The sequence below is a fragment of the Trachemys scripta genome, chromosome 5, assembly GCF_013100865.1.
Source record: "Trachemys scripta elegans isolate TJP31775 chromosome 5, CAS_Tse_1.0, whole genome shotgun sequence".
Lineage (NCBI taxonomy): Eukaryota > Metazoa > Chordata > Testudines > Emydidae > Trachemys > Trachemys scripta.
This window is the reverse complement of record NC_048302.1, coordinates 90,943,788-90,971,713: the sequence shown is the minus strand read 5'-3', so window position 1 is coordinate 90,971,713 and position 27,926 is coordinate 90,943,788. Positions and strand designations below refer to the sequence as shown.

General features: G+C 44.0%; 1 protein-coding gene across 1 annotated transcript in view; it reads right to left on the bottom strand.

Moving 5' to 3' along the window:
- Positions 1 to 27,926, bottom strand: part of TEC (tec protein tyrosine kinase) — an 81,417-nt gene that overhangs the window by 45,953 nt on the left and 7,538 nt on the right. The window contains exon 2 of the mRNA XM_034771741.1: positions 22,155 to 22,337. Within this exon, the coding sequence (XP_034627632.1) occupies positions 22,155 to 22,292 (138 nt within the window). The 5' untranslated portion in view covers positions 22,293 to 22,337. The remainder of the gene's footprint in view (positions 1 to 22,154; positions 22,338 to 27,926) is intronic.

Below are 27,926 nucleotides of genomic sequence, written 5' to 3'. Positions count from 1 at the left end.
CCGCAACCATGATCAACGGGCTGGCACCACTCAACTTCCCCAGTGCCGCACAAGCGACACAAGAAGGCCGAAAGGGGGCACTCACCGGCCCTGAAAGCAGCGGGTCAGTCAGGGGATGCACAAGGGCACCCTAGAAAGGACCCAATGCCAAGACAGCGCAAGTTGGTACTGTTGACTTCGGTACCCCAGACAGGAACATTGAGTCTGGCACACAGCAACTCTCCAGCGGGCCAGTGCCAGGTGGAGGTGATAGAGCCACCTTCCAACCTGGACACCTTTGAAGCTGCCAGAGATTTGATAGCGATGACGGCGGCACAGCCCCCGGCTTTAAAGGACAAGCCTCCGGTACCGATGAGACCGGTACCGTCTAGAGCAGTGGTGGGCAAACTATGGCGTGGGTCCTCATCCGGCCCTTCAGACATTTTAATCCCTTGAGCTCCAACTGGGGAGCAGGGTCTGGGGTTTGCCCCGCTCCGGCTCTCCAGTCAGGGAGTGGGGTCGGGGGCTGGCTCTGCGCAGCTCCTGGAAGCAGTGGCATGTCCCCACTCCGGCTCCTACATGTAGGGGCAGCCAAGGGGCTCTGCATGTTGCCCCTGCCCCAAGTGCCGTCCCCGCAGCTCCCATTAGCTGTGAACCATGGCCAATGGGAGGTCCCTGTGGACAGGGCAACGTGCAGAGCTGCCTGGCTGCGCCTCTTCATAGGAGCCAGAGGGGGGATGTGCCTCTGCCTCTGGGAGCTTCTTGAGGTAAATACCGCCTGGAGCCTATACCCCGACCTCCTTCCCACGCCTCAACCCCCTGCCCCAGCCCTGATTCCCCTCCTGCCCTCCAAACCCCTTGGTCCCAGCCCGGAGCACACTCCTGCACCCCAAACCCTCATCCCCAGCCCCACCCCAGAGCCCTCACCACCACCACCCGCACCCCAATGCCCTGCCCCAGGCCAGAGCCCCTTCCTGAACACTGAACTCCTAATTTCTGGACCCACCACAGAGCCCTCACCCCCTCTCTCACTCCACCGCCCAATTTCATGAGCGTTGATGGCCTGCCATACAATTTCCATATCCAGATGTGGCCCTCGGACCAAAACGTTTGCCCACCCCAGGTCTAGAGGCAAGCCCACTATGATGCGGTGCTCCCAGTCCCCGGCTCAGCACCATCCCCAGCACCACTCTTGCTTGCCCTCACCGCAGCACCACTCCCCAGCACCGTGGACACCCTGATCGCACTGCTGCTCTACCCTGATCTGATCACACAGAACCACGGTCGCCTCCTTCACCCGGACCTCCAGTCCCTCGATCTCCTGGCTTGGAAGTTTCATGGTTAAACCCAATGGGGCTCCAATGCACAGAATCGGTGAGGGAGGTGCTGCTTGGTAGCAGGAAACATTCCACCAGGGCCACTTACCTAGCTAAGTGGAAAAGGTTCTCGTGCTGGTGTGAGCAGCATAGCACACCTTCACTTCAGGCATCTATACCGTTCATCCTGGAGTATCTACTGCATCTGAAGCAGCAAGGTTTGGCGGGATCATCCATCAGGATACACCTCGTGGCCATCTCGGCGTTCCACCTGGGAGAGTTGGGGCGCTCAGTATTCGCCAACCCTATAGTGGGCCATTTCCTGAAAGGCATGGAAAGGCTATATCCACAGTCCCGATTGCCAGTGCCTGCTTGGGATCTCAACCTGGTCCTCTCGAGGCTAACAGAGGCCCCATTCAAACCACTGACTACATGCTTCCTTCTGTATCTCTCGTGGAAGGTGGCATTCCTGGTTGCCACCACATCAGCCAGGAGGGTGTCCGAGTTAAAAGCGCTAACCTCCAACCCCCCGCATACACAGCCTTCCTTAAGGACAAAGTACAACTCAGGCTGCACCCAGCTTTCCTGCCCAAGGTGGTATCCCAATTCCACATTGGCCAAGACATTTTTCTACCAGTCTTCTATCCCAAGCCACATGCTAATGTGCAGGAGCAGAGGCTTCACTCACTAGATGTGCGGAGAGCACTAGCATTCTACACTGGGCGCACAAAGCCTTTCAGGAAGTCGAACCAACTGTTTGTAGCCGTGCAGACTGCTTAAAGGGGCTTCCGGTCTCCTCACAACGCATTTCTTCCTGGATCACTGACTGCATGCATACCTGCTACAATCTCGCTAAGGTCCCAGCTCCAGCTATTACGGCCCACTCGGCACAAGTTCAAACCTCGTCCACCGCTTTCCTGGACCAGGTGCCCATCCAGGAGATCTGCAGAGCGGCAACCTGGTCTTCAGTGCACACGTTTACCACCCACTATGTCATCACCCAGCATACTAGAGAGGACGCAGCTTTTGGCAGGGCAGTTCTCCAATCAGTGATTCCTTAACTCCAACCCCACCTCTGGGGGAGAGCTTGGGAGTCACCTGATTGAAATGGACATGAACAAGCACTCGAAGAAAAAACAGTTAATCATCTTCTTGTAACTGCTATTATTCAAGATGTGTTGTTCACATTCATTCCAATACCCACCCTCCTTCCCCTGCGTCAGAGTAGCCAGCAAGAAGGAACTGAAGGGGGGTCAGGTCAGCAGGGTCATATATTGAGTGCCATGAAGGCATCACTCTAGGGGGCTCCCTAGCCAATCCAACATGAGCTGCTAAGGGTAAAAGTTTCCGACAACCGTGCACACGACACGCGCACACCTGATTGGAATGGATGTGAACAACACATCTCGAAGAACAACAGTTACAAGAAGGTGAGTAACCGTTTTTTACAATATCCCTGATGTCTTCCTCTGTCCTCTGGTGTCTGTGCCTTGTCGTGGCGGGACAGCTTGCATGCATGAACGATCCACAGAGTCTGTGTCGGCGGGGGCTTTCTGCTCCTGGTAGGTTTTTGGAACGTGTACGAAGCAGGGAAGCTAGCTCAGGTCACAGCAGAGATGAGACACTACAGCTTACACATCCTAGGTGTCAGCGAGAGCAGATGGACCGGAACAGAAAGATTCCGCCTCAATAGAAACTTTGCTGTTTTCTGGATGGGATGATGGACAACACCATGAGGGTGTTGCCATCATTTTGAAGAAGGGAGTGGAGCATTCCCTGCTTGAATGGAAATCCATCAGCAACAGACTTATGAGAGCCAGATGGAAAGGGAAACATAATAATATCACCCTGATTCAGTGTTATGCTCCGACAAATGACAGTGATGAAGAAGTAAAGGACAAATTCTACCTTGCACTAGAGGCAGAGTTAGAGAGAGTACCACGCCACGACCTAACTATCATCATGGGAAACCTGAATGCCAAGTCGGTAAGGACAACACAAACAAAGACAGAGCAATGGGAAGACATAGGTGTGGCACTATGAATGAAAACGGAGAAAGGTCTCTTAATTTCTGTAATATGAATGACTTAGTCATTGGCGGAATCCTATTTAAACATCATGAAATTCACATGCTGACATGGTGTTCTCCAAATGGCAGAGATAAGAACCAGATTGACCATTCATGATCAATGGCAAATGGTGACGCTCACTGACAGATGTTAAATTGAGAAGGGGTGCAGATGTTGGTAGCGACCTCCTCCATCAAGCTAAAACTGAGAAGTGTGGGTCCACCGAACAAGGGACATAGACGTTATGATATTGACAAGCTAAAGTCCCTTGAAATACAGAAAGCCTTCATTCTCAGTTAAAGAACAGGTTTCAAGCACTTGCAGACCTTGATGAAGAGGAGGGGAATGCAGATGAGGAGATCAACAAGTGGGACAAAGTAACAGCAATTTATAAACAGAGCAGTGAAGCCTGTCTAGGCTACAGGCAGAAGAGATGGAAGGAGTGGATTACACCCAGCACATGGAACGCCATAGAAACCAGATGAGCCCTGAAAAAAAAAGTTTTAGACACAAAATCCCAGAAGCTAAAGGACGAATACCACGAGCAGTATAGCAAGGCACACCAGGGGGTCAAATGCCTTGTGAGAGCAGACAGATGGCATTATATTGATAATCTGGCAAAACAAGCAGAGGATGCAGCTGCTCGTAGTGAACAAGGAACCATCTACAAAATGATGCGGCTTATCAGTGGTAAACGGCAGACACCAACAAACACTCTCATCAGGAACAAACAAGGACACCTACTAACAACCAAAAAAGAACAAGAAATGCGCTGGACAGAACATTTCAAAGAATTGCTGAACAGGAAGCCACCTAAGGAGGAAGCAAACATCCAGGAGGCAGAAAAACACAGATACCCCAACTAAGGAAGAGATCATTCAACCAATCAAATCCTTAAAAAATGGGAAAGCTCCTGGCAAGGATAACTTGAATGCAGAATTGTTCAAGGTAAATCCTAAATTAGCAGCACCTATCCTGGTCCCTCTATTTACATCAGTCTGGGAAAGGGAAAAAGTGCCAGATGAATGGACCAATGGGGTTACAGTGAAGATCCCAAAGAAAGGAACTCTCAGTGACTGTAATAACTGGCGTGGTATCACACTTTTATCTATGCCAAGCAAAGTATTGTGTAAGATCATAGTCCAGCTTATATCAGAGACAGTTGATAGCGTTCTCAGAAAAGAGCAAGCTGGTTTTCAGAAAGGGAGTGGAGGCACAAACCAGATCTTCACTCTACAAAACATAATAGAAAAGTGCTTAGAATGGCAACGGCAACTCTACATAAATTTCATAGACTTTGAGAAGGCTTTTGATAGCATTCATGGGACCAGCCTATGGCGCATTCTGCAGGCATATGGAATTCCTTTTCATATAATCAATGTCATCAAAAGCTTCTATTTCAACTTTACATGCAGTGTTGATCACAGTGAGCTCAGTTTTGAAGTAAAAACAGGAGTACGTCAGGGGTCTGCAATCCTCTTCAACATTGCCATTGACTGGGCAATGTGGCGTACAACAGAAGACATGCCAAGAGGCATTTCAGCCAGCAAATTGGACTGAAAATCAACCACAATAAGATAGATACCATGACCGTTAATATTGCCTCACCATCACCAGTATGGATAGAGGATTACGTTCTCACCAATGTAGAAACTTTCACATACTTGGGCAGCACCATCAGCCAGGACAGTAGAACAAGCCAGGACATCCGTAACAAAATCAATAAAGCCAGGAACACCTTCAGGAGCTTAAATACAGTCTGGAAATCATCAATACCAAAACCAAACTCAAGATTTATCAGAGCTGCGTACTTTCAACACTATTTATTGTGCAGAATGCTGGGGAAATGAGAAAGTGTGACATGTCCAAACTGTCTTCATTCCATACAACTTGCCTCAGAAAAATCCTCCGTATCTTTTGGCCCAGAACAATCTCAAACCAAGATCTATTCACACAGTGCAGCCAACAGGATCTGAGCAGCATCATTGCCAGGAAGCATTGGAAATGGATTGGTCATGTGCTTAGGATGGAAACTGATGCTATCACCAGAGTAGCAATAAGATGGACACCTGAAGGCAAGCGAAAATGAAGCCTCCCCAAAATGCAAAATGCCAGACATGGTTCATATTTTCCTCTATATCATGAGTTTGGTTTACTGTCTTGCTCCCTGCACTGCTGGGGAATAGGGAAGATATCCAATTTAGGTGACTAATTCAATTTGCATACACTGAATGTGTGTAATATTTAGAGGCTAGAGTCAGATTGGGGCTATACAAATTCATATAAAGACACAATTCCTACCCTGGAAATCTAAGATGACAAGAAATGAGGAAGAGGGATACAATCAAACAAATACAGTTTTTATAAACATGAAATTGTCTCGTGGGTGAATAGTAGCAGATTTGGAACTTTTCAGTGGGTCATTTCCTTGTTGGAACAGAAACTGGTGATTCAGCAAATTTTCTTGTGTTATTTATTAGCTTACAAAATGTACAAAAGTTCTGCTTATCTTCAAAAGTATCAAAAAAACTGCACACAAGCCATTCCAGTTGCAAAAACCTCAACTAAGCCTCCATAAGTCCCTGTTGCCAGGAAGTAGCTCCATTCTCTCTCATCCTTGGTCTCTATCCCTTTGCTTTTAGTACTGTCTGTTCTCTCCTGCCTGAGCCCTGTACTTTACATCTGGGAAATCTCATAGCCATGATGTCACCAGCCTGTTTTCATATGGAGCTTGTGTTCCGAAAACTAAGCATGAACCTAGATCAGACTGACCTGAACACTAACCTTCCTTTTATACAGCATTCAGAAACCTCAGACAAGTTTGGCTATTCCCAGTATCCCCTGGAGCCGGCTTCTCTATTAAGGTGTGATCCTAACTCATTAAAATCAGCAAGAGTCTTTTCATTGGATTTCAGACTAGGCATTGGAAAAGGCCATGAGGTCCAGATCCTCAAAGGCATTTAGGCTTCTAACTACCCATTTTAAATACCTTTGAGATTTTGGTCCTAAATCCCTAATCAGATGAGTGCTTAAACCATGCAATCTCTTTAACAATCATCCAGCTGTAGCCAGCCTGCTATGTGGCCTCTTTTTCATTTCCTTGCTTGTCAGTTTGTGTTAGTTATGCTGAATGTCTAGAAACCCTAAATGCTTCCAAATAAAAAAAATGTATATATTATTATAAATAGAGCAAAGGCCAACTAATCTCAAATTTCCCCTTCAGTTTGAAATGGCTGATAAAAATGAGAGTTTAAGATAAAAGATGACTGACAAAAAGTGATAGGATTTGCTAGAAGAACTGTATGGGGTAAACAGCAAGAAAAAAATTGAGTGAAAGGAAGTGTTTAGGTTTCATCCTGTCCAACATAAAAGTGAGCATTCATTGCCACAGACAGAGAGCACAGTTGAATGAGAATGAAGGAGGCCAACTGCCAGGGTAAGAGAAAGGAAAAAAGGAGTATCTTCAGCATACCCGCCCTATTTTCTCAGCAGCAATGCTGATGCAATTTCCTAACCATTGCTACAGCATGATATCTGTAATTTATTCTTCCTGTAACTGAGAGATAGTCAGTCAAATGTAAACAGTCATACTCTTGCTACATTGTTGCAATCATATAAGGCGTTTAGGTAAGACTCTCTTTATACTGTGTCATGCATGACCTAACTTTTAGGTGCACCTTTACCTCTTGATTTCTCCAGCACATTTGTGCTAAATTCTGCAACAATTTGAAATGGATGCAGCTGCATGAAATAAACAACAAGGAAAACCCCAAGGATGTTTTAAATATATAAAATTACAATATGAATTTTTAGGAGGATTTCCAGAGTTTTCTTTTTGACTCTTTTTTTCCAAACCATGCACAGCCAACATTGGGAGGTTTTGCTGCAGAATGTATTTTTCCTCACTTAGGGTGAAACTCATCCCTGTGAAGACATGCATGTCAAGGCATATGTACCACTCTATGTCCCACTTAAGCCATTTTGAGTTCTGAAGTGGTCCCTTGTGCAGGCCATTTGCACAGGGATTAAATGTGCCTTATTCTCCTGCCAACATGGCACTGTCCACTCCAGCACTTCTGATGGTGTAATTTATGTTGCTCAGGGGATGTTTTTTTCACACCCAAGAGCTACTGACAAAAGTAGTAGTGTACACATGGCCTTAGTATTAGCTTCAGCACATTCTTTTAGTTCAAGTCCAGTAAAGGCATTTGCATAGGTATTTTATATTGATGACTACTGAGATAGGGCATACAAACCCCAAACTCGACAGGAAGGGGCTATGACCTCAGACATCCCCACCACACCAGCTCAGATAGGGGCAGCCCTGGTGGGGTGGGCAGATGGTTTCTACCAGAGGGGCACAGTGGAGAACAAAGCTGTCTGAGATCTCCTGTGAACATAGCGTGATAGTACAAATGGCTGGATGCCCTGTGCAAGACAAGGCATATTAGAGAGACAAGGTGGGTGAGGGAATATCTTTTATTGGACAAACTTCTGTTGGTGAGAGAGACAAGCATTCGAGCTGCACAGAGCTCTTCTTCAGATCTGGGAAATGTACTCAGAGTGTCACAGCTAAATACAAGATGGGACAGATTGTTAACTCACATTTCAAGGAACTATTCAAGGTGAAGTGGCCTGTTAATATCCTTCAGTGGTAGGGGAAAAAAGGCAGTTGGGATGGGGGGTTGTTAGTGGGTTATAGATTGTTATAATAAACCATAAATCTAGTGTTTCTCTTCAGTCCATGATTTTTAGTGTCTACCAGTTATAAATTTAAGCTCCCAGTCTCATCTTTTGCAAATATTGAATGGGTTTTCTTTGAGGATGAGGACTGAGACATCAGACATAGAATGACCACTTTGTAAAAAGTGTTCTTTTTTTGGTGTCTTTTTTCTTTTATCATTTTTCTGTGTGAATTCATTCATGGGCATAGTGATTGTCTGGTTTCACCCACATAGTTGTTATTGGGGCATTTTGCGCACTGGATGAGTACACCACATGCTGTGACAGGGATGTGTAAGACCCAGGGATCTTGAAAGGTGTGTTGTGAGGGGTGTTGATCATTGTAGCAGGAGAGATATGTCTACAGATTTTGCATCTGTTGTTCTGTAGGGTCTGGTGCTGCTTTGAGTTGATGTGTCCTAGCGTGTGGGGAGCTTGCTTTTGATGATGAATTGGAAAGGCTGGGGGGAGGTTGTTTGAAGGCCAGAAGGTGGGGTTCAGGAAAGATTTATTTCAGAATAGAGTCCTCATTGAGTATGAGTTGTAGTTGTTTGATACGCCATATGGGTTCCAGCATGGGATGGTTGTTGACAACTAGGGATGTGCAGTCGGGGTGGGGGTTATTTCTGTATTGAAGCAGGTTCTCTCGGGGAATTTAGGTGGTGGGTCTTGCCCACCTGCTCAGGATCTAACTGATCACCATATTTGGGATTGGGAAAGAATTTTCCCCTGGGACAGTTTGGCAAAGACCCTCGGGCGGGAGAGTGGGGGTTGCCTTCCTCTGCACCATGGGGCACACATCCCTTGCAGGTTCAAACTACTGTAAATGGTTGATTCTCTGTAACTTAAAGTCTTTAAATCATGATTTGATGACTTCAGTAACTTACCCAGAGGTTAGGGGTCTAGGACAGGAGTGGGTAGGTAAGATTCTATGGCCTGCAATGTGCAGGACATCAGACTAGATCAGGGTTTCTCAAACTTCACTGCACCGCGACCACCTTCTGACAACAAAAATTACTACATTACCTCAGAAGGGGGAACTGAGCTCGCCCAAGCCCTGCTGCCCCGGGCGGGTGGGGAGGCAAAGCCAAAGCCCAAGGGCTGAAGCCCTAGGCAGGGGGCCTGTAACCAGAGTCCCACTGCCCAGGGCTGAAGCTGTTGGGTTTGAGCTTTGGCCCCGGGCAGTTGGGCTCGGGCTTTGGCCCCTGGCCCCAGCAAGTCTAAGCCAGACCCAGTGACCCCAATAAAACGGGGTCACGACCCACTTTGTGGTCCCAACCCACAGTTTGAGAACTGCTGGACTAGATGATATGGTGGTCCCTTCTGACCTTAAAGTCTATGATGCGATCTACTTCTCTGGTGGAGTGTCCTTCTTTGGTAAAGGCAGTTTTGAGTGTGTTACAATATATATCCTGGACTGGTCTCTGAGCTGTGTGAATAAAGAGTGCTGAATGGGGAACACAGGGAGCATCAATGAAAAGACACATACTAATTGTCTTTGCTTTTAAGGCTCTTCAAATAATTCCTTCCTGCCTATCATTTCTTATTATGCTATTTAGACATAAATTCCTACCCTCACTTTACCAATAATGTCAGCCTTCATCACCCATTTGTTAAATGTTTAAATGAGCACCTTCATACTTTCTCGTATGCTGCCCCTCATTCATGGAAGGAGCTCCCTGTAAACAAACATCAAGCCTTGTTTCCCTCCTTCAAATGTTTCTCTTCCTTGAGGCCTACTGTTTGATGCCCTTTTGACCTGAGTGGCTAGCCAATATTTGGGGTTTTGCAGATTATTCCTGTTAAAAGGAGAAACTGACAATGGAGTCAGGTATTTCTTTGATGCAATCCTGTTTGTTTACCCAAATATCACAATATCCTGTTTCCCTGAACACAGAAGGAATCAAACAATAGGAGAATTTCTTTGCTCACAATTCCAAGCCTCTTTCTCTCCAGCACTCAGCCCAAAATCTCTCTCTCTTAGCTTTTCCTCTGCATCATGCTATAAGTGCTTCTGTGGAGGTCTCTGGGGCTTTCTTATTGCCTTCTTTCTCTGCTTCTGTTGTGTTTCTGCTACTTTTCTCTCACATCCACACAGCTCCATCAAATAATACCTTGCCTCCTGCTTTTGCATTTAGCCCCCAGTCAAACCCCTCTGTCCACACAGCTCAGAGACCAGCCTTGGATGCATCCTATGTTTGGGCAGATAGTGTGACAGTGGCAGACCAGGTGCCAGCTGATGTCAAGGCCTCAGGCTTTACTGACAGATGCATAGCTGGAAACCAGTCTGATTTAACTGTGGGTTAATATAGTTAAAATAGAAATTAGTGTTATAAGAATTTGTTTAGACTTTATGGAAAGCTTGTAAATTGCTGCAGCAATTAATCTCACTTATAACTTCTATATCCCATGCTATAAAGTAGTGCTTAAGTGTTTGCTCTCTAACTGTAAAATGTTTGTTCTGAAACTATGTAATTAATCAAATGAAAAACCCTTCACCAACTGTAAAATGCTGGATTCCTACAGAAAGTGTTATCTCTTGCCCATCAGGTAGGACTATTGAATCCAAATGGGTCATTGTGGAACGAAGGCTTTGTAGCCTTATAGCCCAGAAGAGGGTAAGTGCCCAAGCCCTTCTCCCATCACAGCTTGAATGCTGGGGTAAGGGAATAAAAATGCCTGTTAACGAGAATTTATTATTCTTTTGTTGTTTGAACTCTGAGAGGCGAGATTTTTAAGCATATGCCAGGAGTCCCCAACTGTTTTGCGTGAGTTAGCCCCTAAAGCATATACAGACTTTGCTTACTATAGAAATTTCTATTACCTTTTGAAACCTGACTATAACTCATTTGTGCATGTTATGCTTACCTGTTTTGACCCTGTAAATAACTATATCTTTTTCTTAATTAATAAGGTCTGGTCTATACTACAGAGTTAGGTTGAGACACGGCAGCTTACATTAACCTAACTATGGAAGTGTCTACACTTAAAATTTCACTTCCACCGACGTAACTGCCCTGCTATGCCAATTTAATAACTCCACCTTCATGAGCAGCGTAGAGTCAAGGTTGATGTAGTTAGGTCAACACCGTCTGCGCTGCTTATGTTGACTGTTACTGGCTTTCGGGAGCCATTCCACAGTGTCCCACATTGACAGTACAATCAATACAAGTGCTCCTGATGAGGACGGGCACCGCTGATAGAAGGAACAAAGTTTAGACATGCAAGAGCAATGTAATTTCTACGGCAGCTGTATGCCAACGTAATTTAGGTCAACTTAATTTTGTAGTGTGGACATGACCTAAATCCTTAGTTAGTTTATTATAGGCGTGGCTACAAGTATTATCTTTGGTGTTAGATCTACGGTGCAAGGTGACCTGGGGTAAGTGACTGGTCCTTTGGAACTGTGAGTAACTTAAATATTGTGTGATCTTTGGTGTAAAATTACCATCTATCACAGAATCAAGCTTGTCTGGGTGTCAAGATAGACTGGAATGCCCCAGGAGACTGTTTGTGACTCCATTGTGAGACTGTTACAGTGTTTTAGAAGTTCACACTTCTACTCCTAAGTATAGAACACACAACCAGTTTGGGTTTTTTGCCCTGCTTCTTGACAGTCTGCCCTGAGGTTGGCACTCCTGGTCGGTGGCCACTCCAGACAGTCCGACTGGTGGCTTCTATGGTTTCAGCTATCTTATTCCATAAAAGAGCTTAATTGCTTCTTACATTTATCCTGAACAAAGGGTGGCTGTTACACCCACCATCCTCCATGAGACTTTGCCCAACCCTTAGCATAATACCCATATGTCTCTCTGCTGTATTTACCTGTTGTCTCATCTTATATTTAGATTGTAAACTCTTCAGGACAGGGACTTAACAGATTACATAGCTGCTTGATTTTCTCATTCTCACACTGAATAGGAAGCTCTCTCAGTAGAATAATACTGATCTCTCTTATATAGAGCTGTTGCTGATACAGCAAACAGTTGGTCTCAAATTGTGAGCTGAAGAACATTTGCCTGTGGTTCAATCAGAGCTGGCTAGTCACATGCTGCTGGCTCCTGCTTGTTTCCAGCTACTAAATTGCAATAAAAGTAAAGTAAATATTTTTCTAATATTTTTCTGTGGAAGCAATTACTGTGCGTTGTGTGAAAAAATACTTCCTTTTGTTTGTTTTAAACCTGCTGCCTATGAATTTCATTGGTTGACCCCTAGTTCTTGTGTTAGGAGAGGAGTAAATAACACTTCCTTATTTACTTTCTCCACACCACCCACTGCTATACTGTATTTTCAGGCCATCTGAAGAGGGATATAGAGCAGTCAGTGAATCCAGCTGCAGTCTATAAAACATAATATAGTAACTATCTAGACCAGTGTTTCTCAAATGCAGCCACTAGGGCCGCATGCAGCCACTAGGAGCTTTTCTTGTGGCCACATCCTCCTGGGCAATGACTGGGAGGTGGGGGGGCAGCAAACCAGTGGTCCTTCCCCAAGAGGGTTTGGGCCCTGCCCTCTTCTGGAGCCACACATTCTGGAGGAGCAGGCAGCCAGTGAGTTCCCCACCTTCCCAGAGGTGGTGAGGCTTCAGCCCAGGGGTCACAGGCTCTGCTCATGGGGCTTCTGGCTCTGGACCCCAGCCATGCTGCAGCAGGTGTCAGCCCTCAGCTAACCTCCCCCCCCCCGCCCCCGCATCAATGGCCCCCCATTGCACCAGGCCCCCACTGTCTTCCTACCCATCTTTCCATCCAGGGCTTAGTTTATCCCCTGGCATGCGATGGTTGAATAAGTCTGCTGTGAAAATTGATATTTGTTAATAGTACTTTGCACAGCCTCCCAGCTAGCTAGTAAGTCTGTTGTGAAAAGTGATATTAACAAACATACAAATATTACTTTTTGCAGCAGCAGACTTACTAGCTAGCAAGTCTTTTTTTAAAAAAAGCAACCAAAAAGCAAAAGAAACAACAAACAAACAAAAAAAATCAAGAATGTGCAAAGCATCTTATTTGTGTTTCTAGTCTGTGTAGGTCCAGTAAAGAATAGACAACTGTACATTATTTTTATTATTGAGTCTTCAAAAAAAAAAAAAAAAAACTACATAAATAAATTACAAAGATTTGGTCATGTACAGGTGCATATTTATTTGTTTTTCCTAAAGTTAATTGAGTATTTTAGGAAAAATTGTCAAAGCAGCAAGCAGCAAGAGTTGGCGGCCGCACTCCGAGGTCACCAAAAAAATTTGCTGTGAGAACCCCTGACTTAGATTGAAACTTCAGCTCATGCAGAAAAGCATACATTCTGGTGAAATGAGGTATTAAAACTGAAAAATGTTCAATTTGACCTTGACATCAGTAAGTCCAGCTCCATTGAAGCGAAGTTCCTTCACTTATGCCAGGGCTGACTTTACCCAAAAGTATTTAATTCAATGTCAGCTGTGCCTCCACATTAATAAGATGCTCAAGAACAAGATTTGCTTTTACCCTGTTGTTCTATTACAGTCAGGAGCCCTGATTCAGAGGAAGGGCGTGTCCAGCTACCACAAGCCAAATTATTTTGCACTTAAATAAAAACTGGCCTGGGAATTTCCTGATTTGCTATTACTAACATATTTATTCAGTTATTTAAATAAAATAACAGCAAACAGTTAAGTAGAAAGGTCCCCTCCCTACAGAAAGTTTTACTGAATTCTTCACTGTCTTTTACTGTATCACGCTGATACACCTAGGAGATCTATTCCTCCTCTCTATTATTAGGGTAGGGGGAAGGGAGTTGCTTCTGTGTATATGAGCACCAAGTACTTAAAGGCTCACCAGTGCCCACCTTCTTATCATTGTAGAAAACTGATCAGGTAGCATCACAACTCCCAAACAGTGAACGCTATTTTTATTTATATGTACATGGAAACATTTCTATTGTTCACAGAATTGCTGATTCAGTATTGGCTAACTATTCTACCAGCATTTCCTTTCAACGTCTGCAAAATTTATTTCAGGTTTCCACCCTTATGGTTTCCCAGCAGAGTCAAACATTATGGAGTCTTCTTTAGTAGTGCCACTCTTAGGACTGATTGAGGTTTGCACATAGAGCAGAATTAAAATGCCTCTGTTTCACATCTTAATGACTGAATTTATTCTACAAATTTAACAGAAGAACACTTTAAAGGACAATTGCATTCCCCGTGTTATTTTTGGGGGAAATAGTTACTAACTTATGAAAAGGAAACATTTTTAAATGACCCCTATTTGAAACATATTGCTTGCCTCATGTGTTTTGGCTCCATACAGCTAAAGAACCACAGTCACCACAAACACCAAGCTACACACACACACACATCGAATCTAAGACCTACGCCACTTTTCAAATGTTGCACTTTAAACACATTCACCGTAACTTTATTTAACTCCACAAAGACAAGTTATGAAACCATACAGGTTGTCACAAGCTACTTCTGCTCTCCAATGCTACCTCCTTTACTCGTTAGCTCTCCTGCTCCATATCACTTTATGGTTCTCATCTACTGCTCTTGACAACCCCACACCCTAAATTACTATAGCCTGGTGGTTAAGGTACCCACCTGGGAGGTGGGAGACCCAGTGCTCCAATGACTAATTATTTATACAGAATGGAATAGCTTCAACGGAAGAGACTGAGAGCCCCACACCAGACTATATTCCTCATAGCTCACTGGTTCAAGCACTTTCCTGTGGTAGGAGACACCTATTAATATCCCCTCTCCTCCAAGGCAGAGGGGGGAAATTGAAACTGGAAATTGAACTGGGCTAAAAAGTTATAAAATAGGCAGTGACGCCCCTACCACCTACTAGTTTTGCATGGAGAGAGGGGTGTCTCCCTTATTCTCACAACAAACAACTTAGGCCCTAAGCCACCTGACTCAGAGTGGTGAGTTGTGGATCACAAGCAGAGGTAGGCAAATCCCTGAATTAGGTCCCTATTTCTGTAAGAGGGGCACAGCTTAGGACACACCCCTTTCCTGTGCATCTCCCATTAGCTAGCTTTGGTGGCTCCCTGCCTGCATGCTGGCTTTTGTGGATTGCATTCTTATGCATCTAACTCTCCCCTCTCACATTGTTCCTGAGATTTTTGAGGTGTCTGGAAGTTAAGCGTTGCAAAAGTCAGCACTGCAGTGTTTAAATCCCATTGTGAATCCTGGCCAAACAGCTTTTCAGATTTTATGCAATGCCTGTGGTGGAGGCAAAGGCAGCACTTTTTCCTTCATTGTTGTATCTGCAAAGTCATGATCAGCCATGGGTGCCAGAAGGCCCCCTTCCCCCCCAACCTGACCTTTCCACAGCCCTCAAGGAAGCCTCCCACCATCAGTCCAACCTCTCACAGAGCCCCGGTTCCTCCCCTTCTCCCATGCACACTCCTTCCCTTCCCTGCTGGAGAGCCCCTCACCACTGGTGACAGGTCTGCTTCCCAGACCAAGCTGGTCTCCAATGCCAAGAGGAGCCACCACCATGGTTTCCTCAGCTGGCAGGTGAGGGCCCAGTATGTGGCACAACGCACAATCTAGGCCCTGGCTGGCGCACTGCACAATACAGAGCAGGCTCTGGGTGCTAGCTGGGCTGTGTTGCTCTCCCTCCCAGCCATGAACAGGTCTGCCATTTCACATTTGAATAGGAGAGGGCAACTTTCAGCAGGGGCCCCCGCAAGCTCTTGGATTTTTTGAAGGTTAAGATATAAAAATTTGTCTGTTTCAGGAGCATTTGTTGTGATTATTTCCTGTATCACTCAGCTGTGCCTCCCACCTCCATATAGCCTCAAATCACCTGCAAGTGCCCTCACCCCATACTCACCTCAAATCACCTGGTAGTGCCCCCAACCCCTGTACTCACCCCCAAATCACCTAGCAATGCCCCCCACCGCTATACTCTACCTCAGTTACCAGGCAGTGCCCCTATACATCATATGGCAGCACGCCCATTGAGTAGCTCCCTCACCTGTCAATCACACATCCATACAGAGAGAGTAAGGGATGAAGGGGAGTCTTCATTCCACCCCCTCTTCCAAGTGCTCCCACTCACCAGCTGCAGGTGCACAGGGTTCACTGATTTACTTGTGCCTTCTCCCATCCAGAGCAGCAGTGTCTGACAGCACAGTGGGTCATTCACGGCTCTTCTATGAGAATAGGGCTCTGAAGCAACCCTGGAGTCCATTCAGAGCACCAGCAGACTGCCTGTCCTTCATGCTCAGGTGAGCCAGTAGACAGTTCATTTGCAACTCAGGGCTGCTCTTTGGAGGAGTAGCTGGCCACCCCCTCCGCACTACCTAACTGGCGTCCTTGGCTGTGAACATGCTCAGGTTTTTAAAAGGGGGGAGGGGTGTCATAACTATAAAGGGAAGGGTAACAGCCCTCCTGTGTACAATACTATAAAATCCCTCCTGGCCAGAGACTCCAAAATCCTTTTATCTGTAAAGGATTAAGAAGCTCAGGTAACCTGGCTGACACCTGACCCAAAGGACCAGTAAGGGAACAAGATACTTTCAAATCTTGGTGGGGGGAAAGGCTTTTGTTTGTGCTCTTTGTTTTGGGGGTTGTTCGCTCTTGGGACTAAGAGGGACCAGACATCAATCCATGCTCTCCAAATCTTCTGAACAAATCTCTCATATTTCAAACTTGTAAGTAACAGCCAGGCAAGGCGTGTTAGGTTTATCTTTGTTTTCTCAACTTGTAAATGTTCCTTTTGCTAGAGTGTTTACCTCTGTTTTCTGTAGCTTTGAACTTAAGGCTAGAGGGGGTTCCTCTGGGCTCTTTGAATCTGATTACCTTGTAAAGTTATTTTCCATTCTGATTTTACAGAGATTTTTACCTTTCTTTCTTTAATTAAAAGCCTTCTTTTTAAGAACCTGATTGATTTTTCCTTGTTTTAAGATCCAAGGGGTTTTGGATCGGTGTTCACCAGTGAATTGGTGGAGGAGTCTCTCAAGGCTACCCAAGGAAGGGAGTTAGCACTTGGTAGTGGTGGCAGCAAAACCAGATCTAAGCTGGTAGTTAAGCTTAGAACTTTACATGCAGGTCCCCATATCTGCACTCTAAAGTTCAGAGTGGCAAGTTCACTGTTTCACCACCACCATCTCCAGCGCCTATGTGATAAGCAGATCTGTGGAAAGTTTTCCATCTTTACAGATTAGATCAATCATCTTCCACTCTGATTGGCCACTTTTGCAATGTGAAAATTGCCTGTAAGGATTCTTCCCAACACTGACACATTGTTCAACCCACAACAGCTTAGTTAGGTTTGGGGGATTTTAATCAGTCACTGATTGACTTGTGCGTCGTCTTGTTAGCACAATCCTGTAAGGCAGTCATGCGATCTTTCCAACACCCACACAATAATTTCACAGTATCTGAGCAATACAGCCAAAAATGGAAGTCATTTTAACCATAACAGAACCTCCTTCCTTTCTAACTAGTTCTTAAATTTCTCAGCACAACATATTGAGCTAAATTTATCCTTGGTATGTATCTCCATTGTTGAGATTTGTTTGTGTCCTCCTTTTACCCTGATTACCTTTTATAAAGCTCTTTGTTCTCCTTGTTTTCTCTAAAAGCAGGATACTTTGAAGAAATTAAACCTTTAAAGATCCTATCTGTTTACCAGGAACACTAAAATTCCCTGGGTACTATTCCTAAGTCTAGGGCTTTGCCCCAGTGTACTTAGCCAAAATTTTCCCTCCCCAAAGTTTTGTTCAGTATACTGTATGTGGTTTCCCTTTTTAAAAAACTGGCTGCTGAAGCTAATCTGCAAAACATTCCCTCTTTCCTGGTGATGCAGATTTGCTTTACTGATAAAGCAGTCGTGATATGATTAGTGTGTGAGTTAAGTTGGGGAGGGCTCTCTGGGAGCAGGAGCAGCTTTGGTAAGACAGTGCTTCGAATATGCTCCTCAGTGACCATCTCAATATTTTATTTATGGCAGGTCTGTAGACCACCCCCACCCCCACCCCCCCAACACACACACTTTAAGCACTGCATATCATCTCTGTTTCAACAGTATTTCACAGTGCATGCTTCTTCATTACTACTTTTACATTGTTACAGGACAGCAGAATCCAGATTCTGCCTTTCGTTGTTATAAATATATATAATATTCCCCTTGTTACCAGACATACTCCGTATCTAATTTTGTTTCTTTACCTACAGTCATGAACCACCCACCATTTCTCTTGTGCATATTAACTAATTGAGTCTATTTTAATGGATTGGCCCAGTTATTAAACTAAACTCAAGTCCTGGGCTCCTCATTCATTTTTTACTCAGTTATTCCTCAGGCAAACACCCACTGAGTCAGGATTTGAGGCCTCAGCTTCATTGGCTACATGGGCAGTTGTACGTGTGCATCCAGCAGCAGAAGATGGCCCAGAGTTCTTAAATATGTCACATTTGATTGAGACTGGTACCACTGCAACTGAGCGGATAATGAGATATCATGGTATCCTCCTGATAATTTCCCAGTCTTACTCATCAATCTTAACTGTAAACATCAGCCCTAACCTACAGTTTAGCTAGGGTTACCATACGTCCGGATTTTCCCGGACATGTCCGGCTTTTTGGGCCTTAAATCCCCATCCAGGAGGAAATCCCAAAAAAACGGGCATGTCTGGGAAAATAGGGAGGGAGGGGCCGGTGGTGCTCGTGGAGTGTCCTCCTTTTTTTAAATTAAAATATGGTAACCCTAGTTTAGCTCTATGCCATATCCATATCTATCCTTTATTAACAATGCCTAAAAATTCAACCACCGCACTTCAGCCACATAACTGTTTGAGCAGAAACCCTTCAACTATTCTACTATAATACAGTAAAGATATAAGAACCAGAGGCACTGGAACTACGTTAGTATTGAATCATCAGTTTTGTCTACCTGATCTAGTTCATAGATATACCATCAACTAACTTACTGCAGATAAAGATCTACAACCTCCGCCAGAAATCTAAAAAATAGACTCTCTTCCACTTCACTTATTCAGTGACACAAAGGACCACTAACATCAGTGTTTCAGAGAGGCCTTCATGTGTCAATCATTTTTATTTAACATACAGCAGAATTGTTAAAATGAAGTTACTGAAAAATATGTATCCTGTCTCTCCAAATTTAGTACCCAGAGAGAGAGAGAGAGAGAGAATGTAACATTGCTTCAGATAATACACAGAGTCAAATCAATGAAAGCCTAATTAGCACCCAAAAGAATTTCAGCCAAAAAAAAAAAAAAAAAAAGACAGATTCCTCAGGGTGGCAGTGAAAAGGTGTAAATTAATTTCACCTTTATTTTGAGCCAGAAGTTAATTGAGACAAGACATGCACTGTTAGGTAACCGTTCCAAGAAGATCTGAAACCAAAGCCATGTGCACAGAAAATGAAGAGATTAATCCACATCCCAAGACAAATACACCTGTGAACTCCATAGTCAATATAGTAATACAAGTATACATCTGGGCCTTGATCCTCCACTATGTCTAAGCTCTGCTCTCTAGTGGAGAGGGGTAGCTGCAGGGATCTGCTTGCAGCTCTCTGACCTTTGGCTGCATGCCCCAGTGGAAGTTAGAGCAGCAAGGGCCCTACTCTAAATTCTGCAACTGGTGTAAACTTTCTAATACGCTATTATCCAGAGGAGGATCAGGCACAGTGGCACTCTGCTCCACCACATCCTGTTGTGCCCCTCCTTCCCCTTACACCCTGGATGGGGCAGCTAACACAGGAGGCAAGACAGCCACCTCGACCAACTTTCTGCAGGTGGAAGCACAGAAGCAATTCTCCACTAGCTATCTCCAGTCATTTAAGACTAGTTTCTGCTGCTTAAACTGCACAAAGTGGTCTTAGTGGAGCAGAGAATCCAGATGTTCATTTTGAGGATATTCTTGTCCATATCAGGTGTAGGCTGTCTGATAAAAATGATCCTAGAGCTCACTTGAGGGTGAGGGTCAGAGGATTTGTCTACGCTACAAAAATTACTTATTGCTGACCATAGCCGAATTAATGCAGACAATGGTTCAGCTACCAGAGTAGCAAAGCACAAGTTTGTGTTCTCCTTCATTTCAGTAACCATGATTAAATGAGTAGACCAATGTAAAGGAGAGCAAATTTGGCTCATCTTGTGTTCTTCACATCAAATGCTGTTTCTCCTGTGATACAGCAGGGCCAGGGAGCACTGGGAGAGGGGAGATATATAAGCCCTAGGCTAATTAAAGCGTGATTCCCTGTAGACTAGGAAAGGTTACTACAGGTTAATTGGAGCACCTGTAGTCAATTAAGGCCCTGTCAGGAACCTTATAAAATCCCCTACTTCGGGTGCAGGGGAGAAGAAGAGAGGACTGGAGCTGTGTTGCTGAGACTTGGCAGACCAGAGATCTAGAGGAAGGGAAACCCTGCCCCAGCTAGGCAGACAGACTCCCTTCCCCAGTGTCAAGGACTGAGGATAATTCTACCCAAGGGGTAAGAAACCTGCAGGGGTTGAGAGGTACTGTGGCTCAGAGTGAGGGGCAAACCAGACTGCTTCCCTCCTACCATCTTCCTGGGTCCCAGGGCCAGCTTTAGGCACTGTGGGGCCCGATTCAAAAGATCTGCTGCTGAAGACAGTGGTGGGACTTCAGCAGCAGCTCAATTGGCTGCCGGCGCCTTTGGCGGCACAGGGTCCTTCTTCCGTGGCAGCGATTGAGCTGCTGCCGAAGTCCTGCTGCTGTCTTTGGCGACAGCTCAATTGGCTGCCGGTGCCTTTGGCAGCACGTCAGTGAAGGGTCCTTAGGGATGGTGCAAGGCCCTCTTAGGGTGAATTGCCCTAAAGCTAGCCCTGCTAGGCCCCTAACAGGGCCCTGGGTGCCCCAAGAGCAGGGGCAAGGGGCAGTGTCCTAGCCCCCCACCAAGAAAAGCATAGGACCCAACATTGGCCATTTTGACACATTCCTTATTTTTACATGAGCTAAATTCAAAGGGAAGTTGAGCCTTCAGTTAAGGGGAAATGGTCTACATGGGGTTGTACAGTAGACAAGGCCACATGCAATTTTAATCCTGCCCTTTCTTAACTTTTTGCAAAATGCTTGCTTTTGCAATCTCAATGTTCTATTAATGTAGTCTTTTGTATATAACAATGCATGAAGCAAACAGTGTTGCTACTATGATGTAGCCTGACTGTATTCTCTGATTTAGTGTATGCAACTGGTTCTTGTCTCTTTGGGTGTCTCTCTGCTACAGAGTTAGCCTGGGTATGAGCAGTCATACTGCAAAGTCATACCCAAATTACTGTTTTCCTCACTAGTGCTGCGCTCAACAGTGTGTGTTGCTAAGGTTCTGGGGGCATAACCCATGTTTCTTTGTGATGAACTCAAGTTCTTTCACGGTGAACTCTGAGAACCTGTCAGTCCTTCTGGGCAGAAAGTGGAAATTGTGGGAAGGCACTGGAGGAATATCTACTAGCTAAATCACTCAATGGCTTACTCAGTGAAAAGTGGACAGGTTACCAGCCTGAGCAAAGGCAGAAGCCAGGCTCTAACCCTTATCCTGAGCAGTGTCTGCTAGTCCAGATTGAAAGCACCACCTAACTTAGGTGAGAGGTTTTTGTGTGTGCATGGGGGGAGGAGAGGTTGGGGGAGCACTTGCATAAGCGCCTATACTAACTCTACAAGGAAGACATGTGAGAGCCTGGGACTCAACAGGGGTTGTAGCACTGCATAGTGTCTGTAGGAAATGGGGGTACTGTTAAACTACAGCAGGAAGTTTAAGCCTTTCTGACACAGTACTTGGGAGGCTGAGAATATCATCCTAGTTTAAATACTTCTCAAAGTGATATTAAAATCATTTTATGGATTAACAGTTGGCAGACTTGATTAGATCCTTGATTAAGTTTGTTTTTGAATGGAGTGATCATTTATGTCTCCATAAATCTGTGCTATCAGTCAGGGAAGTGATCAGTGATACCCATTTGGTAGCACCCACAACCATCACACCTCCAGAACAGAGAAGCTTCAATATACTACAGGAAGAAAACCACTAATACAAAAAAGCAAGCATTTTTCTCAGAGAACAAAAGCAATGGAATATAAAACCTTATCTCCTACCTCTGCTCGACCTTCATAGTATGTCAACATTGATTCCGTAAGCACGAAAAGCCTCTCTTTGTAATTTAAGGGCGAAGTCCTTTTCTTCTGTTGTGATCTTTTAATCAGAATCTCCTCTAAGATAGGGTTCACATTCATTTCGGCCACTTGATATCTAGATTTCCAGCCATTGAATATCAAATCCTGTAAAGAGAGAGGGGGGTTGGGGGGGGGGGGGGAGGAAAGAGCTTTACTATACTAGATTAGATTTTTGGGTGAAAAAGGCCTATAGATAGCCAAGGACTGTTTGTATTGTTCCATTGAAAAGGGAAGGTGCTCTTAAGCGAAGCTACCTGAAAACTTTGGAAAATATAATTCCGATCCAACATCCTGGAAATTAACACAAGCTAACTATTTGAACATTCTTGTCTAACACTGCTCAACTGAGGGGTACATTGGCATGTTGCCAGGAGACTGAGGGCTGTACCTGACTGAGGAAAAAATTAAATTCATTGCTGCACCCCTCATCTTGTGTAAGGATACTCTATTTTGATCCATGTAGTATCACATGCTTAGATCTACAGTCTCCATGAGACAATTCCATATTCACTGAGCATAGGCATGAGTTTTACTTGAACAGTCTGATGTATAGTCCAAGTTTTTAATCAGCCAAAACTGGTGTAAGAGATCATATGCACAGGATTGGTGTGTGCTAGAGGCCTTACTGATATTTGTCATCTCTAAATAACTTGCCATAAACCTTGAGAAATATTTCAGATAAATAGCCATTTAAAACTGTTGCACAATAAGAAGTCTATATGAATAACTTCCTTCCTACTGATCATGACCGTTTCAGCTGTTGGAAAACTTTCATGCTCATAACTTTATTTTTATAATTCTCTCATGGTTCATATTACTTTTAATAGATGTCGTGAGTTTAACACAAAACTATTGTTTAAAACCAAGTAAGAGGTAGGAATTCAAGATAGGGATACAAAGCAAAAGAAAAGTGGTACAATCCATACCAATTCGTTCTGACATTTATTTTTAGATACACTGTCTACAAAAGGCCTCCATTTGTGCACATGTGATTTTTGCATATAACTTGTATGCATAAATTGTAATACAAAAACTGAATATGCATCATGTTTTGAAAATTCACCTCAAATTATATTGGACAAGATTTTCAGAAATGATTAGTGATTTGGGGTGTGTAGCAGGGTGGTTACCCGGCTCCTGCCTGGAAGGGCTTAAAGCAGCCCTGGCAGAGGGCTGCAGCTCTAAAAGCTGGGCTGATTGGTGAAGTAGCCACACCTGTGGCTACTTCCCCAATCGGGCCACAGCTGGCCTGTATAAAAAGGCTGGGAGCCAGAGGCCAAAAAAGTCTCTCTCTGCACAGAGAGAGAGAAGGGCCTGGCTGCAGGGAGCTAAGACAAAAAGTACCTGAGTGGAGCAGGGCTGGGGAAAGGCTGAGGAGCTCCAGCCTGGAAAGCCCCAGGCTGTGGCCTAGTATTACCCCAAGGGGTACTGGGGGTTGCAGAGGGCAGCCCAGGGCTAGGCCACAGCAGCAGGTCCAAACACCTCTTGCCAGTGATGAGTGGTTTATACTGCAGTCTGCCCTAGGGAGCGGGGGCTAGTTGGTGACTGGCAGTGGCCTAGTACTGAGGCAAGGTGGGGATAGTGGGAGGGGGTTCCCCAGGGAGGGGAGACCTAGATCTGTGGGGTACTGACAGGGGGCAGCATCCCAATAATAGGGGCACTGGGTCCTGGGAGGGATACGGGGGCCAGAAGAGGACAGATGGATCACTGGCCTGTAGAGAGAGTGCTCCAGATGCTGGATGAGCTGATTCCCCAAAGCAACCAGTAGGGGGTGCTGCAGGGGTGAGTCCACACCTTTACAGAGTACTTCAATTTTTGGGTGTCCAACCTTAAAGTGCCAAGTACCTGGTTCTTGTAATTAGGCCCCTTAAAAAAAAATTGCACCTAACAATTAAGGCACTCAGAATTACTAGTCACCTTTGAAAATCCTGGTCGGTGAACTCACACAGTCTTTATGTAGATATCAGACCTGTTTGCTAGTCTTGCCACTGTAATTGATACCAGTCAGATGGAGTTGAGACATTGAGGCCCCAACTTTTAGAGATATTGAACACTCAAGTTGAGCACCCCAAAGCTAAAGCACCCAATATTAGTGGACATGTTTGAAAATTTGGGCCAAAGTGTCTTGTGAAGACTAAGATTGAAAATGAGCTCTTACATGAGGCACTAGTGACTGGAAATGTCAAAGTTTGGAAAAAACAAGCTCTAGGCAAATACCAAAAGTTCCCCAAATCAACAAGTGAGAATTTTTCCCTTCCACCTATTAAACTGGTGTCTTAACCTTTCTAAAGGTTCTAATTTATGCGCTTATTCCTCATGTGCCTGGAGGCAAAGGCCTTCCCATTAATAAGAAAGGGAGTTCAGTGTCAAAGTCCATTAGCACATCATTGCACAATTGAATTTTTCAAAATTCATTCAGGAAATGTATGTTTGTCCTTCTAAATTCTTGGTAGACTATACAGATATAGCATGGATAAAATGACCACTCTCTCAATACTGTACTAAAAATATTCAAAAGCTACAAATCCTCAAATATTAGAATGAATTTTAAATAAAATTTGTGTGCTTTTTATGTCACTGACCACCTTCTTTTGCTTTAGTCTCCATCTAGACCCAAATGTTAATACCTTTTTAAAAATTGTTTAATGTTACATTTATAGTGACAGCAAGTGAAATTATAACCGTCACCTCTTCTACTAGTCTGGTCCTGTCACTGAGTGTCCCTTGTTTGTGCTACCTGCTCTTACCGCCCCCCCCCCCCCCCCGCAAATACAGCTACCTGTTCACCTGCACCGAGATAGATTTGCTCACAGCAGCTATCCCATCCTCTCAAAGTACTGCATATTTGTGCATTGACTATCAAATTAGTCCAGGGTTTACATGTAAATTTAAAAGCTATGAAAAAGGTTAGAAATCATCTAGAAGATAAAAGTTGAAGTGATAATTGTATATTAAACATAGCTGACTAAAGAGTGACAAGAACTTTCTTCCCGCTTTCATGCATGCACAGGCATATATACACTTCATTTTGCTGATCATTTGATCAAACTGCTTTCCTGTGGTGATGAAAGATTGTTATAGCTAGTACTCTTATCTGCTCACATCACTTACTCAGGCACCAAATTTGGGGATCAGTTTGACACCTTTTTTTAAAAAGAGAAGATCAGGCATAGAGTGGATAGGGGAAGGATAGGTAAGAAAATACAAATTCTTCAATGACTTAAAAAAAGTGCTGACTGCAGTCCATCTTAAAATATTCCTGTCTAATTTCTTCCTCCCCTTCCCAATTTCAGTCTCTCACCTCCACTGTGTTGTCTGTTAAACCAATTTCTGTTCCAGATGGCAGCAGGTAAGTGATACTAATCAATATTTGCCTCAGTTTGTAATCCCATAATTCTAGTCTGATTGAAATGCTTAAAATGTACAGAGGTAGGTAAGACTAAAGCAAAACTGGGATTTCAAAACTGGTGATTCTAGAAAAATCTCACTTCACTGCTAGCCATCACTAAACTAAGGTAGTCCTAAACCACACAATACTTTTGATGAAGACAAAGCATTCTTTAAAAATCAGTCACTGTCAACACTGTGGAAACACAATACCTGGTTGCTAGTGGTGGTTATTTACATAACACTGTTAAATGCACACCCCTATAATTAGGAACCAACTCCCCATTTCACATAATTCTAACACTATTATTTGAGGAGTTTAGCAGGATCTATTGCAGAATCTTTTGCTGATTACATAATACATTTTTCAGGCAGCAGGGGCTTTTTATCCACAACTTGAACTCTTAAAAATAAGTCAACATAACTAAACCCTCACACATTGTTCTGAAACTTTCCTTTTCAGAATAATAATAGTTCTTAGAGTCCAACACAATCTAACTTGCCTGTAAGGAACCAAAATATCAATATCTGTGCTTCATCACTACAGGTTTTGATTTGTCCTTCTGCAACTTCCTCCAAGCATTCTACTACTTAAATCATTATTTAGAAACTGAAACTGCCTTCCATTGACACATCACTCATCTTGTTCCAGCCAGTTGTGAGTTTCAGGTTGCCATCCTTCCAGATTTTCACAATACCTGTTGTCCAGGATCTGCCCCAGTTCTTGCAGGCCTATCTCACATGGTAGCAATTAGATTATAATTTGCAGAGTGGGTGAGTACCCACAGCTACTGTGGGAGCTGCAGTGGTCAGCACTTCTGAAAAATCAAGCCATTAATACCTTCCAACTTTATTTTAGGTGTCAGAACTTTGTCAATATGCAATGAGTCAACTTTACATGAGGCAGACATGCAAGTATACTGGCATAGCATCATAACATGCTTATTTGGTTCCTCATAACATGACACTACCTAGTGGTATTTGTTATGAGTCCGAAGTAGAGCTGGTCCTGGAACCCAGATCTCCTACTCCAGTTCCCAATCACTGAATTGTAGTCTCTCATTGAAACAGTTATTCTCTGTAAGCTTGGTGATGAAACCTAAAACATTCATACCAACTGAAGAAATGTTTTCCAGTTTTAATGTTTCGCTTGATAGGGAGAAGCATTTCAGAGTGGCTGTTCCAATAAATGGCAAGGGGATAAGGCATCCAAATCTGGCCTGCACCTTTTTACATCTAAATGTCCTACTGGATTTTCACTTCTTGATGAACCATACAGATGTTTGTGCATGATTAAGTCTGACAGAATGGTTTAGAAAAACAGTGGAAATAAGCCTTTCACCAACTATCTCAAACGTTAGCAGAAATGTTTGCCACAAATCTAAATGTAATTGGCTAGAATAGCAAAATAAAACCCAACTCAAAACTCTATTTTCCAAGTTTAGTTCTCCACCTCCATCTTGGGTATGATAACACTTACCTAGTAATTAATGTTCTGTGGCGCAAAGCCATTATGCTTAACTGATGGGCTCCCATACAGAAACTTTTTTTAATATATCTCCTCCTTCCATCCTGCACAACTGCTTCTCCAAGCTTTGCTTTGCCAGAGTCAGATAAATTGCTTGAAAGTCCCATCAGTCTGGGACTGCTATTGGTTCGGTGCTGTTAACAGGCTAAATAGTAGGTTTAGTAATTTATGTAAACTTCCCTGCTTCAATTTAAAGAATTGATTTGGTAGAGCATTTGGCTGGGTACAGTTTCATAACATGTACATGCTATCAATTCTGATCCCAAATCTACAACCCTTACTCGCATTGAGTAGTAGTTACTCATATGAGTAACCAGAGTGGGATTAGTCCTGTGAGGGCCCAATTCTACAATCTTACTCATGAGTGATAGTTACTATGTTAGTTACGAGATGAAAAGCAGTAAACCTTCTACCTCTGTGCTCACTTTGTGCAAGTATATTGGATGAAACCTTTAAACAATCTATTAAAGGTAAATTTCATATAAATTACGGAAGTCTGTCATATGATTTCAAAAGTGGAAACAGAGGGGAAAATGCATAAAAGGGAGATTTTAAGTGTATTAATGCTACCAGAAAGGAGAAGTCAAAACACATTGGTTTGCTTTTGATGAAAGCTGAGACTCTGAAACTCCCACTCCTCTCTGGCATGTGCTAGTTTTATTTTAAACAGCAAAAATGTGACAAATTTTAAGACAGACTTCAAAACTGTACCGAAAGATGTGCAAAACCTCAATCTGTGAAAATGGGCCTGTGTAAATGCCCACAGTAGACATGGAATG